Raw genomic sequence first — 22,664 nt, forward strand, 5'->3', positions numbered from 1 at the left:
AGCTTCAGATGGTCGACGGTCGATGGTTGAAATGCCTGAAGATATTTTGTAAATATGTATATATCTGGCAATGAATGAAACCCACACTGAAAATGTGTGAGCAGGTGGTGTGGCGTGTAAAAAGATGCCAGTTTAGTTATGATAAACAGGGGGGAAATGTTGGAATTATAGTATAAATTCCATTCTGTTTATTATGAATTATCATATCTTCTGTTTGTATGTTTTTATAAGTTGTTTTATGTACATATTATACTGTTGTTTTTATGTTTGAAACGGAAATATGTGGTGACATTTCTTAAAGAGGAAGTTGTAGTTACCTGCAGGCTGTTTCAAGCCTACAGAACACACATAGGATACGTGTCTCATGTACGCCATGTTACGTATGCACATTCCACAGTGTACTTACAACCATATATGGTAAGGAAGAAGCCGAGAATGTTGTTTATTACATGCTGTAAACTGAGTTTTGTGTAAACCACGTGATCTTATTGTGAAAGTCCAAATAAAAACGCTGCGCAGGAAGTCGTCCCTCAGCCGAGAGCTGAGCTTAAGGAACGGCTCTATTCCTTGCGCAAGTTTTAAGAGTTGTGTGTTTGTTCTCTGAGTTTATTAAAATGATCTGAACCTATCAAGGGTCCTCTACATAGACAGACTGAGTTCGATTTATCAGATAATTTGGAAATCACTCAACTGCCGCAGGACCAAAACCAGTGTTAGTAAATTTTCAACAGCAAGTTATGATCCACTGAGTAAGCCGCCTTAGACAGATCCACAAATAAAGCATTGCAATGGTATTTCGTGTCTAGGATGCATATCAAATTATTTATCACAGCTGTGGCTGTAGTAATGGTACTGTGCCCAGTTCTAAAAGCAACTGAAAGTCACTTAGAATATTATTATCAGATAAAAATCACTTTAACTGCAAATTTACCTGAGATTCAAGGATTTTAGCCAGCATGGAAAGTTTAGAGATTGGACAATAATTGTTCAACATGGATGGATCTCCACCTTTAAGTAGGGGGAGAACATAGGCAACTTTCCAAATTTTAGGTATGATAAGAGGGCTGAAGACTCAGCTTAAAAAGGTAAGTGACTGGTTCTGCTACAGGTGCTATAGGGCTATAGGTGAGGGCTGGAACATAGATTGACCAGTAAATTGACAGCTTTGCTTTGGTACATTGGTACAGCATCTGCATTGCTGCTGGCGTCACACCGATCCAACTTTCAGTCTCTGCTCCACTCTCCCCTCACTCATGAACAAGACCCTGAGAATCCTAAGCTCTTCCACTTGAGGGAACAACTCCGTGACCTGGAGTGAGCATTCCACACTTTTTCGGCTGAGCCTCAGACTTGGAGGTGTTGATTCTCATACCACTTCACACTTGGCTGCAAACCGCCTGATAGTATCAAGAGGGATCATGTAAAAGTCAAAGAATAATGGACCAAGGACTGACCCCTTAACTTGATTTTTGTTTCTGCAGATCTACAAGTTCTGATTGAAACATGAAACCTTTTACCCTTTAGTGGGATCAAATAAAGAGGTGCAAGACTTTACCTGATGAAAAACGTCTTCCAAATCTTTAGAATTTACAGGTGAGACTGTAGATGTTGGCAGTAATTTGATAAGAATGTAAAGTAGTGCTACATAAATTACCATAAAAATAATATGCATAATAATATTAGGGCTGCAACACTTCCTTGAGTAACTCAAATAATTAGATTATAAAAAAATCGCCGACACAAATTTGTTGCTTTGATGCTTCGTTGAAGCTTTGCAGCCCTCAGGTGTCTCCGTGTCAGCGTTGCATTTCACCCGCATTAGCAGCATTAAAGTTCTCTGTTTCCGTCATTTACCATACCATACCATACCATACCAATTTATTTATAATACACCTTAAAACAACAACAAGGCTGGCCAAAGTGCTGTACAACACATCAATCACAGCAACATGCACAGACATAGGACAGAACAATATAAAAGACACACCAACAACGAGCACAGTATTAAAAATTTAAATACTTAAAATATCAAAAAAATTTAAAAATAAGGAACTACAAAACAGAAAAATTAACTTAACGCCACAGTCAGTCTCACACTGGGTTGAAGGCCAGGGAGTAAAAATGTCCTTTTAAGCGAGATTTAATAACAGCAAGTGATTGAGCCTCTCTTACATATAATGGCAACTCGTTCCATAATTTTGGAGCCGCAACTGCAAAAGCTCGATCTCCTCTGGGTTTGCCTTGTGACTTTGGAACACATAGCAGCATCTGGTCTGCTAACCTAAGGGAACGAGATGAAGCATAAGGGAGCAGCAGTTCAGACAAATATAAAGGGGCATGACCCTTTAAGGATTTAAAAACAAACAGAAGAATTTTAAACTGGATTTGAAATCGAACTGGAAGCCAGTGAAGAGAAGCCAAGATTGGGGTGATGTGCTCCCGCTTTTTTGCCCCAGATAAAAATCGGGCAGCAGCAGCATTTTGCACCCACTGTAGGCGAGCAATAAAGGCCTGGCTGATTCCAAACAAAAGCGCATTACAGTAGTAAAGGCGAGACATTATAAAAGCATGTATCACTGTCTCAAGATTAATTTTGGAAAGAAAAAGCTTCATTTTTGATAGCCGTCTCAGCTGAAAAAAGCAGGATTTCACTAGTGCATTTACCTGAGCGTTGAGCTTTAATGTCGGGTCCATTTTCGCACCTAAATTTGTGATAATGGCCTTCTCATATGGGGCCAGAATAGAAAGGTCAACACATGGGATGCTGCCACTGCCACTGGCCCTAAACAACATAATTTCAGTCTTTTTGTCATTTAAACTTAAAAAATTCAGTGACAAACAACCCCTGATGTCAGAAAGGCAATCCAGGAGGGGCTGGATAGAGCATACACCGGAGTGCCTCAGTGGGAAATAGACTTGGCAATCATCGGCATAGCAGTGAAAAGACACTTCATGTTTCCGAAAGATAGTGCAAAGTGGCAACAGGTACAACGAGAAAAGGAGAGGCCCCAAAATGGAGCCTTGTGGAACCCCCCAGGGAAGATCAGCAGAGGCCAACTTACAGTCATCAATACTGAAACAGAAACTTCTGTTGGCGAGGTAGGACCTAAACCTCTGGAGGGCTGCACCTGTGATGCCCACACACTGTTCCAGCCTAGATATGAGTATCTCATGGTCCACAGTATCAAACGCAGCAGTTAAATCTAATAGCACAAGCAGAACACAGTCACCAGAGTCAGTTGCCAAGAGAATATCATTAAAAACCATTAACAAAGCAGACTCAGTGCTGTGATGGGATCTAAACTCAGACCGGAATACTTCCAGAAATTTGGAAAATATGACTCTTTAACACAGAGTGGATCATCGCTGACAATTTGTTCCATGCCTCCACTGCTCTTCACAGCTGTGTGTGTGTGTGTGTGTGTGTGTGTGTGCGCATGTGTGTGTGTGCGCACGTGTGTGTGTGTGTGTGTGTGTGTGTGTGTGTGTGTGTGTGTGTGTGTGTGTGTGCGCACGTGTGTGTGTGAGTGTGTGTTGTGCTCACCATGCTGCTCAGGATTTCAGCTGTAACTACCGGAACACATCGCTATCTCCACAGTTTGCTGGCGGGTGCCACTATTAGCACTAGTGATTGTTCGGTAACAACTGCAGAAGTTGTGGCAAGCGCAAAGAGAAGGAGCAGTTATCGATATGGTGAGCTCAATTGGAGTGAAAGGAAAAGGTTTTTTCTAGTGTCCAAAGCAGTGCTTTTTTCTGTAACCACCATTAAAACCTTTACTGGGCAACAGCTGAAGGAGCCCTTCATCAACCACCTGATCAGCAAGTGAAGAGAACTTTGCAGCTGCTCTATCCACCACTGTTTGTTTCACACAGCAAAAAATCTACAGTAAATCTACAGAAGTTAAAATATGGAGATGAACTATTAATAAGACAAAAGTATTTCTGGTAGCACTTTCTATTACAGCTCGGTAATAATGTGGTAATAAGGGGGTAATAATGGGGTAACAAGCTGGAAACAAAAGGTAATAATGGGGTAATATACAGGACATTATCATCCAATTACCAAGGTAATTACCAGCTAATATCCAAGTAATACCACTAGTAACAACAGCGAAAAAGCTGGAAACAGAAGGTAATAATGAGGAAATTTAACGGTTATTGCCATCCAATTATCAAGGTAATTACCAGCTAATATCAAGTAATACTGCTGGTAACAACAGCGGTTACAATTGAGTAATATTCCACTGAAATTTATGTAAATGGATTGTAAGGCCCCCAAAACTGATGGTAATGCTGTGGAAACAGAGATATGCCCATGAGGCTAAACCCTTTAGTAATAGTAGCTTAAAAATGTGGTAAAAATATTGTATGGAGATAGCAATAAGGAAGTAATGTTTATGCATTTAACTTTTCATAATTTTTAATAAATTGTAATAAACGCAAAATTATGAAGTAATATTGGCTAATGTTTTAACATAATAGGATGGTATTACCATGTTATAAGGCTTGAATTAATGATACCTTAGGTTCTCAGCATTCTGCTTTGCTTAATAGCCTAAATATTATGCTTAATGGTTTGGCTTATTAAATGGTAATATTTATGGTAATTTCTTTGTAATAAGCAGGAATCAGGGCTGCAAAATGCAAAACCGACTGTTTCTATGCAATAACCTATTTAAGTAAACTACAACAAGTGTGAGCATTATCTGGAAATAATGGTGGTAGTTTCTGTGTAATAAGCAGGAATCAGGGCTGCAAAATGCAAAACCGACTGTTTCTATGTAATAACCTATTAAAGCAAACTACAAGAAGTGTGAGCATTATCTGGAAATAATGGTGGTAGGTTCTATAGCAATAACTGCAAAAACCATCAGATTACAAGAAGAAATTTCTGCTTGTTTACATATACTAAACTAAAAATGCTGACCAAATTCCTTCATGAACTTGCAGTTTTATTGTCATTTTCCTTAAAGAACAAAGCAATGTCTGTATAACACAACATGGATAAACTTGAAGCAACCTTATAAAAATGATAACTTGATCAATGCCTGAACATAAGTAAATAAAGAAATATTGTATTCTAAGATATGAGATCAGGATTTACAAAATGAAAATACAAACAAACAACCAACATCAACAACACAAAGACATGCGAAAAAATAAAACAAAGTAAATCAATAAAACAACCCTATGGTTTCACTTCTTATGGGTAATATTCAAAGAAAAACTTATCACACATGAATAGTTATCACAAAGAAATTAATAAAACATCATCCAATCCTGGAAATAGCTGGAAAAAACAGACTTCTCATTAACTAAACTATTCATGTTAAAACTGCAAACATTTTCTCAAAAGGTTGTGACAAAAAAATAGAAAAAAGCAAGAAGAACTTCCTAATTCCCTTTGATTTTGTAAGAGATGGGCAACAACTCTCTCTCTTTTTTCTTTTTGTCTATTCTTGCTCTTAACTCTGGCTCATCATCAAGGAAAACCTTCACCTCTTTTGCATACTTAAGGAGTGAGCCGCCAGTAAAGGGTGGAACCCTACATTTCTCCTCGCTGTCCGCTACCAAAAGGACTTCAGCAATGACGGCTGTGTAGGCAATAGTGTTTCGATCCACGTTGAGTTTTTCACAACTTCGGTTCAGGCTGTGTGTTTTCTTGAATGTTTTAAGAACAAACATATACCTGTGTTTGACATCTTCTGGGTGTTTCACTGTAAAAGCCAAGAACAAAACAATCACAACACATCCAGAGGTATGAACAAGTAAGTATATATGTGTTGAATTGTTTCCAATATTTACACTCTTAATACCTAAAATGTTAAATCACACAACTGAGCAGTCATACAAGACAGAACTCACTGTGACACATAGCTATATGACTGTGTCAGCAAATCTGACATTTTCTAAAAAAAAATGTAAAAAAAGAATGTTAACTGCTACATAACATACTTCTTTTGCCAAACTGTGACACTTTCTTCTTCTTCTTCTTCTTGGCCTTCTTGCTCTTTTTCCCGTCACTCGGTGAAGAAGACGACTCAGAGTCTGAGGCTGATGAATCTGAGGAACTGGAACTTGAGGGGGAATGATGTCGTTTTGCTGAGAATTGTAAAAAATAAATAAATAAAAAAATAAAATAAAGTGTACTGTGAAAAAGAGACAAGTGGAGTATACAGTTGTGATCAAAAGTTGTGACAATGGCACAAAGTTTTGTATCCATCTACTTTTACATGTTTATATTAAATTATTTATAAATGTGTCTATGACACAGTGAAAATCTATCACAAACAATTCGTCCGTCCATCCATCCATCCATCCATCCATCCATTCTCTTCCGCTTATCCTTTTCAGGGTCACGGGGGGGCTGGAGCCTCTCCCAGCTGACATAGGGCAAGAGGCAGGGTACACCCTGTACAGGTCGCTAGCCTGTCGCAGGGTCAACACAGAGTGCTAACTCGCAAGCAATTCATATTTTTCAAAAACTGTTACTGGCAAATAAATTTTGCTTTCTTAGTGTTGCAACTGCTGAAGCCTTTGGCCATGACTCTAAAAACAAACCATTTTTTTCATTGACCGGACTGATGGAAGATGACTGACAGTTGAAGTTCTTCAACAGGTTAGATTATAAACTCTAAAAAAATGGATGAGGCTTTAGATTGTAGGTGTCCTCTGTTTTTATATATATATATATATATATATATATATATATATATATATATATATATATATATATATATATATATATATATATATATATATATATATATAAGCCATATTGCATTTTTAAATTATCAATCAATCAAAGCAGATCACAATTTCTGTGTTTCACCTGAAGTAGTAGGGATGTTATCCAGTGCTTTTTTCAGCTGTTCTCTGAGGAAATTTCTTTCATCTTCAAGGACAGTAATTTTGTCTCTTAGCTGCTGAATTATTGCTGTAGCAGTTGGAGCCAACGTAGATGGAGTTCCTGGCGCTATAATGGTAAAAAATATATATATCATCACAAAACAAAAGAAAAAGGACATGTTTAGATACAATGAAAACCAAGGAATCAATTTTGATGTTTTAATTGTATTATACAATGTATGGCAACATTGTTGGGTTTTTTGTTTGAGTTTCTCTTTTCCATAATGTTCTTCTTCTACAACAATTAAATTATTTCGGTGTCTTCACTGTTGTGTTATTAGCAGATTCTAAAATATATGTTACGTTTCAGTCTATGGCTGCCAATAAATACTAACTTTTGCTTCAAACTTTACTTGTGAATACAGTCAAATTCTACAACAGAATGCTTTTTAACATATATGACAGTTTGCGCTTACAAAAATGAGTAATGATAGGTATTTTCCCCCTGTATTTTTGAAGACTTAATAGTGAACTGTAGGAAGTTTGAGAGGAGTATAGAATTAGGGGGTAGTGATTTATAAATACTGGTGCATTAAAGGTGTCATACTGAAAAAGCCTACATGAGTGTAGTCAATTAATGCTTGTGGATAAGATTGTATACTTACTTTCTCCTTTACCCTCTACATTGTCAAGTTGTTCCACCTGTGCAGATCCAGCACTGCCATCAGCACTCACAGATGGATGTACCTGGTTGGCTGTGTTGTACCTTCTTCTTAAAGGCATGGCTCTGAAATGTTAGAATATTGTATTGGAAACATTCAATGGTTTACTGGTAACTTTGGAATATTTAATGGCTATCGTTAATAATGAGCCAGTAATATAGTTAAGCAAATACAAAGTGCAGAATTTAACTTTTTTTTTTTTTTTTTTAAATAAGGATACAGGAAATACACCTGACTATAAACCAATAACCCTCTGGGTCTACACATATACACAATGGTCCAATATCAAGTATTTTTTGACAAACCTCAAAACATCAATTATCAGGATCAAAATAAACCACACAGTGATTCAGACTGACACAAACTAGTTCCTTCGTTGTATGTATGTATATATATATATATATATAATAAAAATGTGCCAACCCCGAAACATCACAGCATGTTATCAAAAAAAGACAAAAATGTGCATAATTTTCTGTAATATTAAGAATTCATGTTCTTACCTTGCAACCTTACAACAGTAGAAAGTATGGCGATTTTATTCCAAAGACACTCTTGTAATCCAGTGGTTTTTGCCAGCTTGGAACTGTGAGGTACGCCAAAAAAGGAGGCAAAGTGTGGCTGTTGGCGCCAACTTCTTCTTTCTCTCTCCTCCAGAGATAAAAGAAAATGTGCATATTCCCACCAGACCGCAGTCTGCCACCTACTGGCAGCCGGTTCTTTCCAGCAGAGCTTAGTTTGGAGGGGGAAGATTTAAAGTGATGCACAGGCACTCCTACGGCTGTAACGAAAACAGGGTACATTGTCCCACTTAACTGAATCTAAATTGACAATAAATCCAAATAAATTTGCTTTTTGCACTTAAAGAATGAAGTTATTTATTATTTTTTATTTACTTTTCTTACTGCCGTGGAAGCAGAGTGAATGGGGGACCATTAACTGACGGACCAGACAGCTGCTTTACTATCTGGCGCCAGTATGTGATTCATACTTGACTTGCAGTCCATTCAACATGAACACCGCTGAAAAATTATTAAACATAACACAAAGGGGAAATAAGAAGAAGCTTGTACTTATAAAATGGCTTCAAAAACTGAAATTACTCTCAAAAAAGAAGAGATGCTCTCTGTGTGAAAGAAAAATGAAAATGAGAAAAGGTGGCAACACAAGAGATGGATATCGCTGGTAAGTTCTTGATTTCCTATAAATTTCTTAAATTTGACCTATGTCTTCCATATGCCTGAATTACACATTTCTAGGTTAGTTATTTGCATTTGGAGAGTACTTTGAAAGTACTTTAGTAAGACATTTTGTAAAATACCATCAGCTAATCAGCACAGTCACAAAAATTTAAAATATTATTATTGTTGTTTATTGATATTTAATGTATTAATTCATGTATTCATTATGTTTTACCAAATGGCATATTTTGTTCAAAGGGTGTGTCGAAGACATAATAGATTCATGTCCAAATCCATAAGAGATGGGTCTATTTTCTCAGGCTCTCGCTCCTCCTTGACTTCTTGGATGATGTTCATGCATAGGTTTGTTACACAGACATACATATAGTCATGATAAACAGTAAGTACATATGTACTGCATGTAGTAAACTATTTTGACTCATAGCATAATATTAAACACAAACTGTTGTAAAATTAGGTAAATGCAACCTTGAATGAGCAGCAACAATATTTCATTATTTATTTAATAAAAGCTACGCAAAAATGAAGAAGCAGTATATGAAAATTAAGTACTAACTAAGTACACCCCATGATTAAGTAGTGTGTAGAACCACCTTTAGTAATATCCCTTCTATTCTACCACATTATTATTTTATAATAATTTCATACATGTGACATAACAGTAACACCTTTTACATGATTAAGAAGTCAGTAATAAACTGTGTTAATATCACATTAACATTATTCATATAGGTTTACTACATTGCTGCAGGTTTGCACAAGGGCTAAGACTGAGGCAAGTGGACTTAATTGAAGAGGGAGTCTGTGGAAGCAGCCGCACTTTGTCCAAGATGTCCAAGACACTAAGGAGGGTGTGTGTGCAAGCAGTTAAGCACCTGAAGAGGAGGGGGAAAATGAGAATAGGTGGAAGACATGGTTTTGTTGTCATTGATGAGAGCAAGTTTTGTCACAAGAGAAAGGTAAAGATATGAATTTATTTAAGATATTAATTGGTGAATAATGGTGATAGGTACATCTGTATCTATGAAATTGTTGTTCAGACAACTGCAAATAAATCATGCCTTAACACTGTCCTCTTTCCAAAAACTTCTAATTTTTCAGTATGCACGCGGGCGATTTGGTGCTACTTGGCGCAGGAGAGGCTGGGTTTTTGGATTGTTGGAAGTCAATCAACGGAGAAGGAGGCCTGTGTTGAAATTTGTTCGCAGACGAAATTCTGAAAGACTACTTCCTATTATACAGCGATATGTTAGACCTGCAAGTACAATTTTGAGTGACTCTTGGCGTTCCTACTGCAGACTGAGGCAACATGGGTATATACACTACCAAGTCAATCACCAGAGGTTTTTTGTTCACCCTGCTACAGGAGCACATACCCAGCATATAGAAAGGTCCTGGAGAACCTTTAAGCAAGAGGTGTACCGTTTCAGAGGCAACATGACTGGGAAGTCACTGAGAGAGATCCTACATTTTATTGAGTGGAACTACTGGCTGGGTAGACAACACAGAAATGGACCCCTTGGTCGCCTTTTCAAGGATATAAGAGCCATACATCCAGTACAATAACATCACCCCTGTGGCTGGAGCCTTTTTGCATGGAGTTTGTATGTTATCTCCAGATCTGTGTGGGCTCTCTCTGGCTACTCTGGCTTCCTCCCACAGTCATGCATGGGGTTAGATAAATTGGTGATTAGCTCTAGGTCTGACTGTGTAAATTGACCCTAGTTGTAAATGTGAATAGTTCGTCTCGGCATTAGCCCGATGACAGACTGGTGACCTGTCCAATGTGTAGCCCATCTCCCGCAAATGACAGCTGAGACAGGGTCCAGCTCCCCTGGAAAAAATGCATAGATGGATGGCATTTTGTTTTTGTGTATTGGACATTTAAAATATGTATTCCATTGTCATCCAGATATAAAATGTGCTGTGACAGAGGATCTTCTACACTCCTATGCAATTTCAAAAACTATTTTAAATAGACCTCTTAGCAGTTTGTGATCCTCAAACAAATACAATGCAGTTATTTTCCAGCGAGCTTTTAATGAGTGTTTTATGCATGTTTATTTTTTTAAATCTAATACTTAATGTTTTTCAAACAGGTAGTTTAGCATTTTCCATGTGTTTCCAGTTCATCATCAGAACTCTTGACTTTTGTTTTATTCAGTGATTAACTTGGCAATAAATACAGTCAGTTTACAAGCCTGATTCTTGCTTATTACACAGAACCTACCACCATTATTTCCAGATAATGCTCACACTTCTTGTAGTTTGCTTTAATAGGTTATTGCATAGAAACAGTCGGTTTTGCATTTTGCAGCCCTGATTCCTGCTTAATACACAGAAACTACCATGAGCATTTCCAGATAATGCTCACACTTGTTGTAGTTTACTTAAATAGGTTATTGCATAGAAACAGTCGGTTTTGCATTTTGCAGCCCTGATTCCTGCTTATTACAAAGAAATTACCATAAATATTTCCATTTAATAAGCCAAAGCATTAAGCATAATATTTAGGCTATTAAGCAAAGCAGAATGCTGAGAACCTAAGGTATAATTAATTCAAGCCTTATAACATGGTAATACCATCCTATTATGTTAAAACATTAGCCAATATTACTTCATAATTTTGCGTTTATTACAATTTATTAAAAATTATGAAAAGTTAAATGCATAAACATTACTTCCTTATTGCTATCTCCATACAATATTTTTACCACATTTTTAAGCTACTATTACTAAAGGGTTTAGCCTCATGGGCATATCTCTGTTTCCACAGCATTACCATCAGTTTTGGGGGCCTTACGATCCATTTACATAAATTTCAGTGGAATATTACTCAATTGTAACCGCTGTTGTTACCAGCAGTATTACTTGATATTAGCTGGTAATTACCTTGATAATTGGATGGCAATAACCGTTAAATTTCCTCATTATTACCTTCTGTTTCCAGCTTTTTCGCTGTTGTTACTAGTGGTATTACTTGGATATTAGCTGGTAATTACCTTGGTAATTGGATGATAATGTCCTGTATATTACCCCATTATTACCTTTTGTTTCCAGCTTGTTACCCCATTATTACCCCCTTATTACCACATTATTACCGAGCTGTAATAGAAAGTGCTACCGTATTTCTTAACCAATTACTCAACTAATTGATGGAATAATCGATAGAATACTTGATTACTAAAATAATCGATAGTTGCAGCCCTAAATAATATGGAATAATGATCAGAGATGGCATTATCTAGAATATTTGTAACTATGGCATCAAGGATTATGTAAAAAAAAGTGATCCTTTTAAATTGTTTAAAATCAATACATTCTAATAAATTGAACTGTTTTGTGTCAGAATTGTTGCTGTAGTGTGACTGTCGAAATCACCTAAAATAATATTGCAGTCAAATTTTGTTGTAAGTTTAGATAAAAACTATGGCTCACTTTAGGAGAATCATACACAATATTTCCAGAAGTATTCACTAACCCATCCAAATAATTGCATTCAGGTGTTCCAGTTACTGCCTTGGTCACAGGTTTATAAAGCCAAGCACCTAGGCATACCGACTGCTTCTACAAACATTTGTAAAAGAATAGGTTGCTCTCAGGAGCTCAGTGAATTCCAGCATGGTACTGTGATAGGACACCTGTGCAACACGTCCAGTTGTGACATTTCCCCGCTACTAAGTATTCCACAGTCAACTGTGCAGCTGCATTCAAGCCTTACATCACCAAGTACAATGCAAAGAGTTGGATGAAGTGGTGTAAAGCACGCCCCCACTGAACTCTAGAGCAGTAGAGATGTGTTCTCTGGAGTGAAGAATCATGCTTCGTCATCTAGCAATCTCCTATAGGAGTCTGGGTTTGGTGGCTGCCAGGTGAACGGTACTTGTCTGACTGCATTGTGCGAAGTGCAAAATTTGGTAGTGATGATGGTGTGGGGGAGTTTTTCAGGAGTTGGGCTCAGCCCCTTAGTTCCAGTGAAACGAACTCTTAATGCTTCAGCATACCAAGATATTTGGGACAATCTGATGCTCCCAACTTTGTGGGAACAGTTTGGGGATGGCCCCTTCCTGTTCCAACATGACTGCACACCAGTGCACAAAGCAACTCCATAAAGACATGGGTGAGCCAGTTTGGTGTGGATGAATATAATTCAATTCAATTTTATTTATATCACAAATCACAACAACAGTCACCTCAAGGCGCTTTATGTTGTAAGGTAAACACCCTACAATAACACTTGATTGGCCTGCATCCTGACCTCAACCCGATAGAACACGTTTGGGATGAATTAGAGCAGAGACTATAAACCTGATGGTCTCATCCAACATCAGTGTCTGACCTCACAAACATTCTTCTGGAAGAATGGTCAAAAATTCCCATAAACACTCCTAAACTTCACGGAAAGCTGTCCCAGAAGAGTTGAAGCTGTTATAGCTGCAAAGGATGGGCTGAAATTAGGGCTGCAACTATCGATTATTTTAGTAATCAAGTATTCTATTGATTATTCCATCGATTACTCGAGCAATTGGATAAGAAATACTTTTTTCATATTAACAGTTCATCTGCATATTTTAACTTCTGTACTGCAGTTTTTCCCTGTGTGAAACAAACAGGGTGGATGGCGCAGCTACAAAGTTCTCTTTTCTTCACTTACTGATCAGGTGGTTGATGAAGGACCTCCAGCTGTTTCTCAGTAAAGGTTTAATGGTGGTTACAGGGAAAAAAAAGCTTCTTTTGGATGCTAGAATAACATTTCCTCTGGCTGCACCTGAGCTCACCGTCTCTATAGCGGCTCCACCTCTTTACACTTATGCAGACAGACTGCACGTAAACCAGCTGACTGCTGCAGTGTTTTTGTTGAAAAACTGGAGGCTGGGTGAGCATAATGTTGTAATGCTTTGTATTCACAAGCATTCTCCTAAATACGTTTCTACTGCAGGTCAAGATTTAGTCACTAACCAGGGATTAAGTATAAAAAATATTTTGAGGGGGAAGGGGTCCTTCTGGTACCGAACGATTGCTAGTGCTAATAGCAGCGCTCGCTAGCAGTATATCCGTGGTTATAGCGATCTGTTCTGGGAGCTGAAGTAGAGAAAAAATAACAGCTGAAATTCTCAGCACAGCAAGCACAACACACAAACACGGCAGAGCAGTGGCAGTGTGGAAAAACATGTCAGCGATGATCCACTCAGTGTTAGAATCTGAGGGTTTTTTCTAACTCCTGATCCACACTCCAGTCCAGTAGGTGGCAGCTCTAAACTGGTTTGCCAACTGCCATTAAACCCACAAGAAGAAGAAGAAGAAGAAGAAGAAGAAGAAGAAGAAGAAGAAGAAGAAGAAGATGAGGACGGAGAACTTTAATGCATCATCTTTGGTTGAAAAAATGAAGCCACTATTCCCCCCAAGATTAGCTGTGCCAATGTGCTAACGCGCCTTTCCACACCCATCATTGTGACCTCTACAAACTGGTGGGCTGGCCCTCCCTTCTTACACGGCAGCTCCATCACTGGTTTCACTTCATCTATAAGACAATCCTGGGCAAGACACCACCTTATCTGTCATCTCTTCTTCATGTAGCTCACAATAAATATTGAACAAGGTCAAGTGAATACATTAAGCTCACCATTCACAATACTTCTACTGTTTTTGGCTGCAACTCCTTTCGCTTTGCAGCAGAAAATACTGGAATACTTTACAAAGCTCCCTCAAACTTGCAACTTTAACATCTACAACTTTCAACCATAAAACTCAACAGATTATAGTTGACTGTTGCTCATGCTGACCACCTCAGGTCACACTAATTTACATACCCACACACACTTTCTCCTATATATACTCATACATGCGTACAATCACACAAACACGTTAATGTCAACTCTCTCCCTTTCTGCTAACTCATGTACTCTTCTCATTCCTGTTTTTATCCAGTTGTCATCATTCACATGCATACTCCATGTTAAATCTCTGATTTATTGATTTATTAATTGCTTTTGGTATGTTTGTATGTTTATATGTTTATATTTATGTGTAGTGGACCTGATTCGATTGGGGCCTCTTGGCCAGGTCATGTTTGTAAATGAGAAATAGTTCTCAAACATTTTTACCTGGTAAAATAAAGTTTTTTTTTTAAAAAAAATGCTGCTAATGCGGGTGAAATGCTCCACTTACACAGAGACACCTGAGCACTGCAGAGTTTAAACAAAGCACCAAAGCAACAAATTTGCTTTTTTATTACTAAGAAAAAAAAGGGAAAAAAAAGCAACAAATTTGCTTTAGAGTATTTTTTATAATTTTATAAGTATTCAAGTTACTTGAGGAATGATTGCAGCCCTAGCTGAGATTATATTATATTATACCCTATAGATCAAGAATGGGATGTCACCCAAGTTCATATGTGTATGACGGCAGATGAGCGAATACCTTTGGCAATATAATGTATATGGTAAGGAGTAATTTAGGAAGAGATATAGAATTAATTACTGAAATTAAATATTCAAAATTTGGATACTTATCAAATGACAAAGACTTAAAATTAAAAATGTTTTTTATATAAAACAGTGATCTCACCACCTCTTCTGCTTTGTATGCTTTGTAGGAATGCAATATTCAAAACTATAATTAGTGCATGATGTTTCAGTCAGCTCTGTGTTACCACTGTTAAGCCAGGTTTCAGTTAGAAGCATAAAATCCAGTTTAGTGCTAGTAATGATGTTAAGTTTCAATTAAATTTTCAGTTTCATTTATACTGTTTTAATATGTGCATTAAAGGGCATATCCTGGTTAAAAATGACTCCAAGATTACTTACAGTGTTACTGGAGGCCATCCAGATAAACTATCAGGTTAGAACTGTGTTTCTAAGATTCATAGCTTCAGTTTTATCTCAATTTAGAAGCAAGAAATTAGAGGTCATCTAGGCCTTTATGTCTCTAAGACATTCTTGCATCCGTCCATCTTCTTCCACTTCTCTGAGGCCGGGTCGTGCGGGGCAGCAGCCTAAGCAGAGAGGCCCAGACCTACATGTCCCCAGCCACCTCCTCCAGCTCATCCGGGGGGACCCCAAGGCGTTCCTAGGCCAGCCAAGAAATATGATCTCTCGAACGTGTCCTGGGTCTGCCCCAGGGCCTTCTCCCGGTAGGACATGCCTGGAACACCTCACCCAAGAGGCACCCTAGTCACACTGCACGAAAAGAGGCATATTCATCCCTGTATACTGACGTGGGCGCCGCTAGTAAACGGCAGTTTTCGTCAGCATACGGGGATGCACATTTTCGTGAATCTCCATAATTAACCTTAGTATGTGAAGAAGCACTGATTTACCTCATAATGCTTTGCAAGGTTCCTGAAATCAGTCTTTATGAAATGTTCATTATGCCTCACTCTATTATGCATCACACTATATTCCAGAAACTGTTCAGTTCGCAGTCTACACATTTTTATCAATTAACAACTTTCAATTAAAAAAACAAAAAAGCTTGAGCTTGAATTTTAGTAAAACTAGGATCAGCATGGTAACATCAGAAAGCTCGTTTTAACCTCTTAACTGGCGGCGCCAAGATCACCAAAAACGCCTGAAAAAGCATACCCAAATTAAATCAGCTGCTGTTCCTGAACTCTTTGGAGTACATGCAAAAGTGTTGTTGGCTCTCACTGCGGTATTGTATCACTTCCTGTTCCTGTTTCGGAGCACAGTGTTTTGCTGTCTGTTTCCTGTTATATCTGTATAACTCGATTTATCTGGATAATAACATATTTTAGTGTAATCTTCACCTACTTTAAATAGCATACTCTTTGCTGAATCACCTGTATTCACATTACTCACTTTATTTGTTTTTAGAAATTCGCTAGCTTAGCTCAGCTAGTAGCTTAGCCCTTAGCCGACTCACTACCAGCATGGCTTCTTCTCCTGTCTCTCCTGCACTTTCCTGCTCTGGGTGTCACATGTTTAGTTACTCCTCGGCCTCCTTTAGCAGTAACGGTACTTGTAATAAATGTAGTCTGTTTGTAGCTCTGGAGGCCAGGCTTTCTGAACTGGAGACTCGGCTCCGCACCCTGGAAAATCCTGTATCTAGCCAGGCCCCTGTAGCGGGTGCGGACCATGGTAGCTTAGCCGCCGTTAGCTCCCCCCCAGCAGATCCCGAGCAGCAGGGAAAACAGGCCAGCTGGGTGATGGTGAGGAGGAAGCGTAGTCCTAAGCAGAAGCCCCGGGTACACCACCAACCTGTTCACGTCTCTAACCGTTTTTCTCCACTCGGCGACACACCCGCCGAGGAACAAACTCTGGTTATTGGTGACTCTGTTTTTTGAGAAACGTGAAGCTAGAGACACCGGCGACCATAATCAAATGTCTTCCAGGGGCCAGAGCAGGTGACATTCATGGAAATTTGAAACTGCTGGCTAAGGCTAATCGTAGATTTGGTAAGATCGTTATTCACGTCGGCAGTAATGACACCCGGTTACGCCAATCGGAGGTCACTAAAATTAATATTGACTCGGTGTGTAACTTTGCAAAAACGATGTCGGACTCTGTAGTTTTCTCTGGGCCCCTCCCCAATCAGACCAGGAGCGACATGTTTAGCCGCATGTTCTCCTTGAATCGCTGGCTGTCTGAGTGGTGTCCAAAAAATGACGTGGGCTTCATAGATAATTGGCAAAGTTTCTGGGGAAAACCTGGTCTTGTTAGGAGAGACGGCATCCATCCCACTTTGGATGGAGCAGCTCTCATTTCTAGAAATCTGGCCAAATTTATTAACCCTCCTAAAAACTGACTACCCAGGGTTGAGACCAGGAAGCAGAGTTGCAGTCTTACACGCCTCTCTGCAGCTTCTCTCCTCCTGCCATCCCCCCAAAACCCCATCCCCATAGAGTCGGTGCCTGCTCCCAGACCACCAAAAACCAAAGCTAAAATCAGCAAAAAGCTATTTAAGCATAAAAATTCAAAAACAATAAATAATACAGCTTCATCAACTGCACCAAAAAATAAAACAGTTAAATGTGGATTGTTAAACATTAGGTCTCTCTCTTCCAAGTCCCTATTAGTAAATGATTTAATAATTGATCAACGTATTGATTTATTCTGCCTTACAGAAACCTGGTTACAGCAGGATGAATATGTTAGTTTAAATGAATCAACACCCCCGAGTCACAGTAACTGTCAGAATGCTCGAAGCACAGGTCGAGGAGGAGGATTAGCTGCAATCTTCAATTCCAGCTTATTAATTAATCAAAGACCCAGACAAAGTTTTCATTCTTTTGAAAGCCTGACTCTTAGTCTTGTCCATCCTAATTGGGAAAATCAAAAAGCTGTTTTATTTGTTATTATCTATCGTCCACCTGGTCCCTACTCAGAGTTTCTGTCTGATTTCTCAGACTTTTTATCTGATTTAGTGCTCAGTTCAGATAAAATTATTATAGTGGGTGATTTTAACATCCATGTAGATGCTGAGAATGACAGCCTCAACACTGCATTTAATCTATTGTTAGATTCAATTGGCTTCTCTCAAAATGTAAAGGAGCCCACCCACCACTTTAATCATACTCTGGATCTTGTCCTAACATATGGCATAGAAACTGAAGACTTAACAGTATTCCCTGAAAGCCCCTTCCTGTCTGATCATTTCTTAGTAACATTTACATTTACTTTAATGGATTACACAGCAGTGGGGAATAAGTTTTATTACAGTAGAAGTCTTTCTGAAAGTGCTGTAACTAAGTTTAAGGATCTAATTCCTTCATTGTTATGCTCTTCAGTGCCAACACAGTGCAGAGCAGCTACCTAAACTCTGCTCCCAGTGAGGTTGATTATCTCGTCAATAGTTTTACATCCTCACTGCGTATAACTTTGGATACTGTGGCTCCTCTGAAAAGGAAAGCTTCAAATCAGAAGTTCCTGACTCCGTGGTATAATTCACAAACACACAGCTTAAAGCAGATAACCCGAAAGCTGGAGAGGGAATGGCATCTCACTAAATTAGAAGATGCTCATTTAGCCTGGAAAAAGAGTTTGTTGCTCTATAAAAAAGCCCTCCGTAAAGCTAGGACATCTTACTATTCATCATTAATTGAAGAAAATAAGAACAACCCCAGGTTTCTTTTCAGCACTGTAGCCAGGCTGACAAAGAGTCAGAGCTCTGTAGAGCCAAGTATTCCTTTCACGTTAACTAGTAGTGACTTCATGGATTTCTTTACAAATAAAATTTTAGACATTCGAGAAAAAATTATTCATAACCATCTCAAAGATTATTCTTCATGTTCGGCTGCTTTCAGCACTGCTGGTATTTGTTTAGACTCTTTTGCTCCAGTTGATCTTTCAGAGTTAACTTCAATAGTTACTTCCTCCAAACCAGCAACATGTTTATTAGATCCTATTCCTACTAGACTGTTCAAAGAAGTCTTTCCAATTATTGATGCTTCAATCTTAAAAATGATCAATCAGTCTTTATTAGTTGGCTATGTACCACAGACCTTCAAGGTGGCTGTAATTAAACCTCTGCTTAAAAAGCCATCACTTGACCCAGCTGTCTTAGCTAATTATAGGCCAATCTCCAACCTTCCTTTTCTCTCAAAGATTCTTGAAAGAGTAGCTGTAAAACAGCTAACTGATCATCTGCAGAGGAACGGTTTATTTGAAGAGTTTCAGTCAGGTTTCAGAATTCATCACAGTACAGAAACAGCATTAGTGAAGGTTACAAATGATCTTCTTACAGCCTCTGACAGTGGACTCATCTCTGTACTTGTCCTGTTGGACCTCAGTGCAGCTTTTGATACTGTTGACCATAACATTTTATTACAGAGATTAGAGCTTGCTATAGGTATTAAAGGTACTGCACTGCAGTGGTTTGAATCATATTTATCTCATAGACTCCAATTTGTTCATGTAAATGGGGAGTCTTCTTCACACACTAAGGTTAATTATGGAGTTCCACAGGGTTCTGTGCTAGGACCAATTTTATTTACATTATACATGCTTCCCTTAGGCAGTATTATTAGAAAGCACTGCATCAATTTTCATTGTTATGCAGATGATACTCAGCTTTACCTATCAATGAAGCCAGATGACACACGTCAATTAGTTAAACTGCAGGAATGTCTTAAAGATATTAAGGCCTGGATGACCTCTAATTTCCTGCTTCTAAATTCAGATAAAACTGAAATTCTTGTTCTCGGCCCCACAAATCTTAGAAACATGGTGTCTAACCAGATACTTACTCTGGATGGCATTACTTTGGCCTCCAGTAACACTGTAAGAAATCTTGGAGTCATTTTTGACCAGGATATGTCCTTCAATGCACATATTAAACAAATATGTAGGACCGCTTTTTTGCATTTGTGCAATATTTCTAAAATTAGAAACATCCTTTCTCAGAGTGATGCTGAAAAGCTCATTCATGCATTTATTACTTCTAGGCTGGACTATTGTAATTCATTATTATCAGGCTGTCCTAAAAGCTCCCTGAAAAGCCTTCAGCTGATCCAAAATGCTGCAGCTAGAGTACTGACAGGGACTAGAAAGAGAGAGCAGATTTCTCCCATATTGGCTTCTCTTCATTGGCTCCCTGTTAAATCTAGAATAGAATTTAAAATTCTTCTCCTCACATACAAGGTCTTGAATAATCAGGCACCATCTTATCTCAAAGACCTCATAGTACCATATCACCCCAACAGAGCACTTCGCTCTCAGACTGCTGGCTTACTTGTGGTTCCTAGGATACTTAAGAGTAGAATGGGAGGCAGAGCCTTCAGCTTTCAGGCCCCTCTTCTGTGGAACCAGCTCCCAGCTTGGATTCAGGAGACAGACACCCTCTCTATTTTTAAGATTAGGCTTAAAACTTTCCTTTATGATAAAGCTTATAGTTAGGGCTGGATCAGGTGACCCTGAACCCTCCCTTAGTTATGCTGCTATAGGCCTAGGCTGCTGGGGGGTTCACATAATGCACTGTTTCTCATTCACCTTATTTACTTTGTTTATACTCCACACCGCTTTAAATTAAACATGCAAGAGAAGAGAGGACCAATTTGTTGGCGGACTCACCTTGTGTCTGAGTGTAGGAATAATTCTCTCATAGAACTCAGAATGGGGATGAGTCTCCTGGGATCAAACCAAACAAGTTATAATTAATACTTCACACTTCTAAACAAGCAAAAACTGTGCACATTAGTGCACATATATGTATATACAACAAAACAGTGCATCATAGTTAAGCAGAGGCTAAGGCACTGCTGAAAGCTGGAAAAGACTACATTTGAAAGAAACAGGTGTTCAGTCCACAAACTGTATGAAAATTGAGGAACTTCATGACTGGTGCTACTGTGTCTAGAAGATCACACTAAAGGGTGAAAATGGACCAAAGGGTAAAAGCAAAAACCTGCAGGTAGCTCTCTATGCCTCACACTTCCTGTTACGCTAGATGTGTGTTTTCTAGCTGGAAACACAGGCACTATTTTGAGTTTGTGTCAACTGAAGATGACAATATCAAGGTTAGTTGTACACTCTGTGCTGGCGAGAAAGTGCCATCTAGCTTCAAAAATACTACGTCAAATTTGAAGAAACTTATAAAACAAGTCCCACCAGGTGGTGCGAAACAGAGCTGCGAATAATGCAGGAGGTACCCCAGCACCCAAACAACAAAAGCTGGACTTCGGTGCAAAACCAGTAAGTGGGGGAGAGCTGAAGAAGTTGGTCGGACAGTATATAGTAGAGGAAACACTGCCCTTAAACAGGGCTGACTCACCCTCGTTTCATGGGTGTCATTTCATGGCTGCCCAGGGACAGTATATATATCATTCATGCATTCAAAAATTTCACACAAACCTTGATAAGCATTTCTAGTTCCATCCTCAGGCTCATCACTTCCAGAGTTACTGCAGCAACTCTGCCCACATCAGGATCTGTGACATCATCAGGGAAGCTGAGTCCATCTGGTTGCTGATTAGAGTAACCATAGAGACAGAGTACCGCTCGTCCTCCCTGGGATGAAAATTAACAAACAGGGTGGAATGTGAACTAAATGTTAGTAGCCACAGTGCTTAGCTAATTTACTGGAGCATCTTTGTTACTTCCTACTAGCCTGCATATTCTGAGCAGCAGTTAAAACAAAAAATGTTTTTTCCCCCAGTAGTCTTCCATGCAGTAACATCTAACTGAACATCAAGCACCATTTTATGGTTTAACAGTAGGGTTGGACAGATCTTAATTCGTGCATGATATAAAATGTGCTGAAAAGTGCAACTGTGATCATACGAATCATTAATATAAGAAAACACTTAATAATGCACAACAAATATAAGAAAGCACTTAATAATAAGGAGAACAGTGATGACAGATGGAGGATGAAGAAAAAAGAGCCGAAGAGGCTGCAAAGTAATTTGTGATCAAGAGAGAAGCTGTGCCTGCTGAGGATGTTTGCAGTTTTAAAAAGTGAGGCTCGTTTTGCAGTCATTTGTGGCAGCGCTGCTTTAGTGGTAAACTTTCTACCACCTCCGCCACACACAGCAACAAGGAACAATTGTGCTTAACAGTGCAACAGTGGCAAAAATGTGACATTACAGTGAAACAAACAGTATGACAAGCATCCTTTTAAGGACCAATTCTGGAGCCAAATTCTTAATTTTCATGTCAATCAAGATTAATCCTACTTTATACGTGAGAAGCAGAAATCACATTAAATAATTTTTTATTATAACAATGTTCCGGGCCCCAAGGGGGGTCAACGTACCAGTAATGCCACCTAAAAGAATATATGGTCATGATGGAGTGCTGCCGTTCACGTCCAGATTGCAACTTTAATTTTCAAAAACAAAAGTATGCAGCAATGTATGTAGCGGTGTGATCCTCCATTATTGCCATTAGGTATTTACATCACATTTACAATTGCACAAGTCACCTTTCATCTT

At 38.7% G+C, this 22,664-nt stretch overlaps 3 protein-coding genes across 3 annotated transcripts in view; 1 reads left to right on the plus strand and 2 right to left on the minus strand.

The window, feature by feature from the left end:
• Nucleotides 1-22,664, minus strand: part of LOC115777469 (E3 ubiquitin-protein ligase RNF31-like) — a 131,143-nt gene that overhangs the window by 89,133 nt on the left and 19,346 nt on the right. The window contains exons 4-5 of the mRNA XM_030725375.1: nt 21,583-21,738; nt 20,803-20,859 (exon numbers count right to left, since the gene is read on the minus strand). Coding sequence (XP_030581235.1) covers nt 20,803-20,859; nt 21,583-21,738 — 213 coding nt within the window. The remainder of the gene's footprint in view (nt 1-20,802; nt 20,860-21,582; nt 21,739-22,664) is intronic.
• LOC115777490 (uncharacterized) lies at nt 4,973-8,375 on the minus strand. The gene is made up of 5 exons (XM_030725408.1): nt 8,075-8,375; nt 7,515-7,636; nt 6,833-6,976; nt 5,956-6,102; nt 4,973-5,717 (listed from the first exon to the last, which is right to left on the minus strand). Exons 2-5 carry the CDS (start codon nt 7,630-7,632, stop codon nt 5,395-5,397), a joined length of 732 nt encoding a protein of 243 aa, XP_030581268.1. The 5' UTR covers nt 7,633-7,636; nt 8,075-8,375; the 3' UTR covers nt 4,973-5,394.
• LOC115777489 (uncharacterized) lies at nt 8,583-10,954 on the plus strand. Its single transcript, XM_030725407.1, has 4 exons — nt 8,583-8,756; nt 9,011-9,115; nt 9,525-9,732; nt 9,875-10,954. Exons 1-4 carry the CDS (start codon nt 8,584-8,586, stop codon nt 10,337-10,339), a joined length of 951 nt encoding a protein of 316 aa, XP_030581267.1. The 5' UTR covers nt 8,583; the 3' UTR covers nt 10,340-10,954.

This window comes from Archocentrus centrarchus, unplaced genomic scaffold (genome assembly GCF_007364275.1).
Source record: "Archocentrus centrarchus isolate MPI-CPG fArcCen1 unplaced genomic scaffold, fArcCen1 scaffold_54_ctg1, whole genome shotgun sequence".
Taxonomy (NCBI): domain Eukaryota; kingdom Metazoa; phylum Chordata; class Actinopteri; order Cichliformes; family Cichlidae; genus Archocentrus; species Archocentrus centrarchus.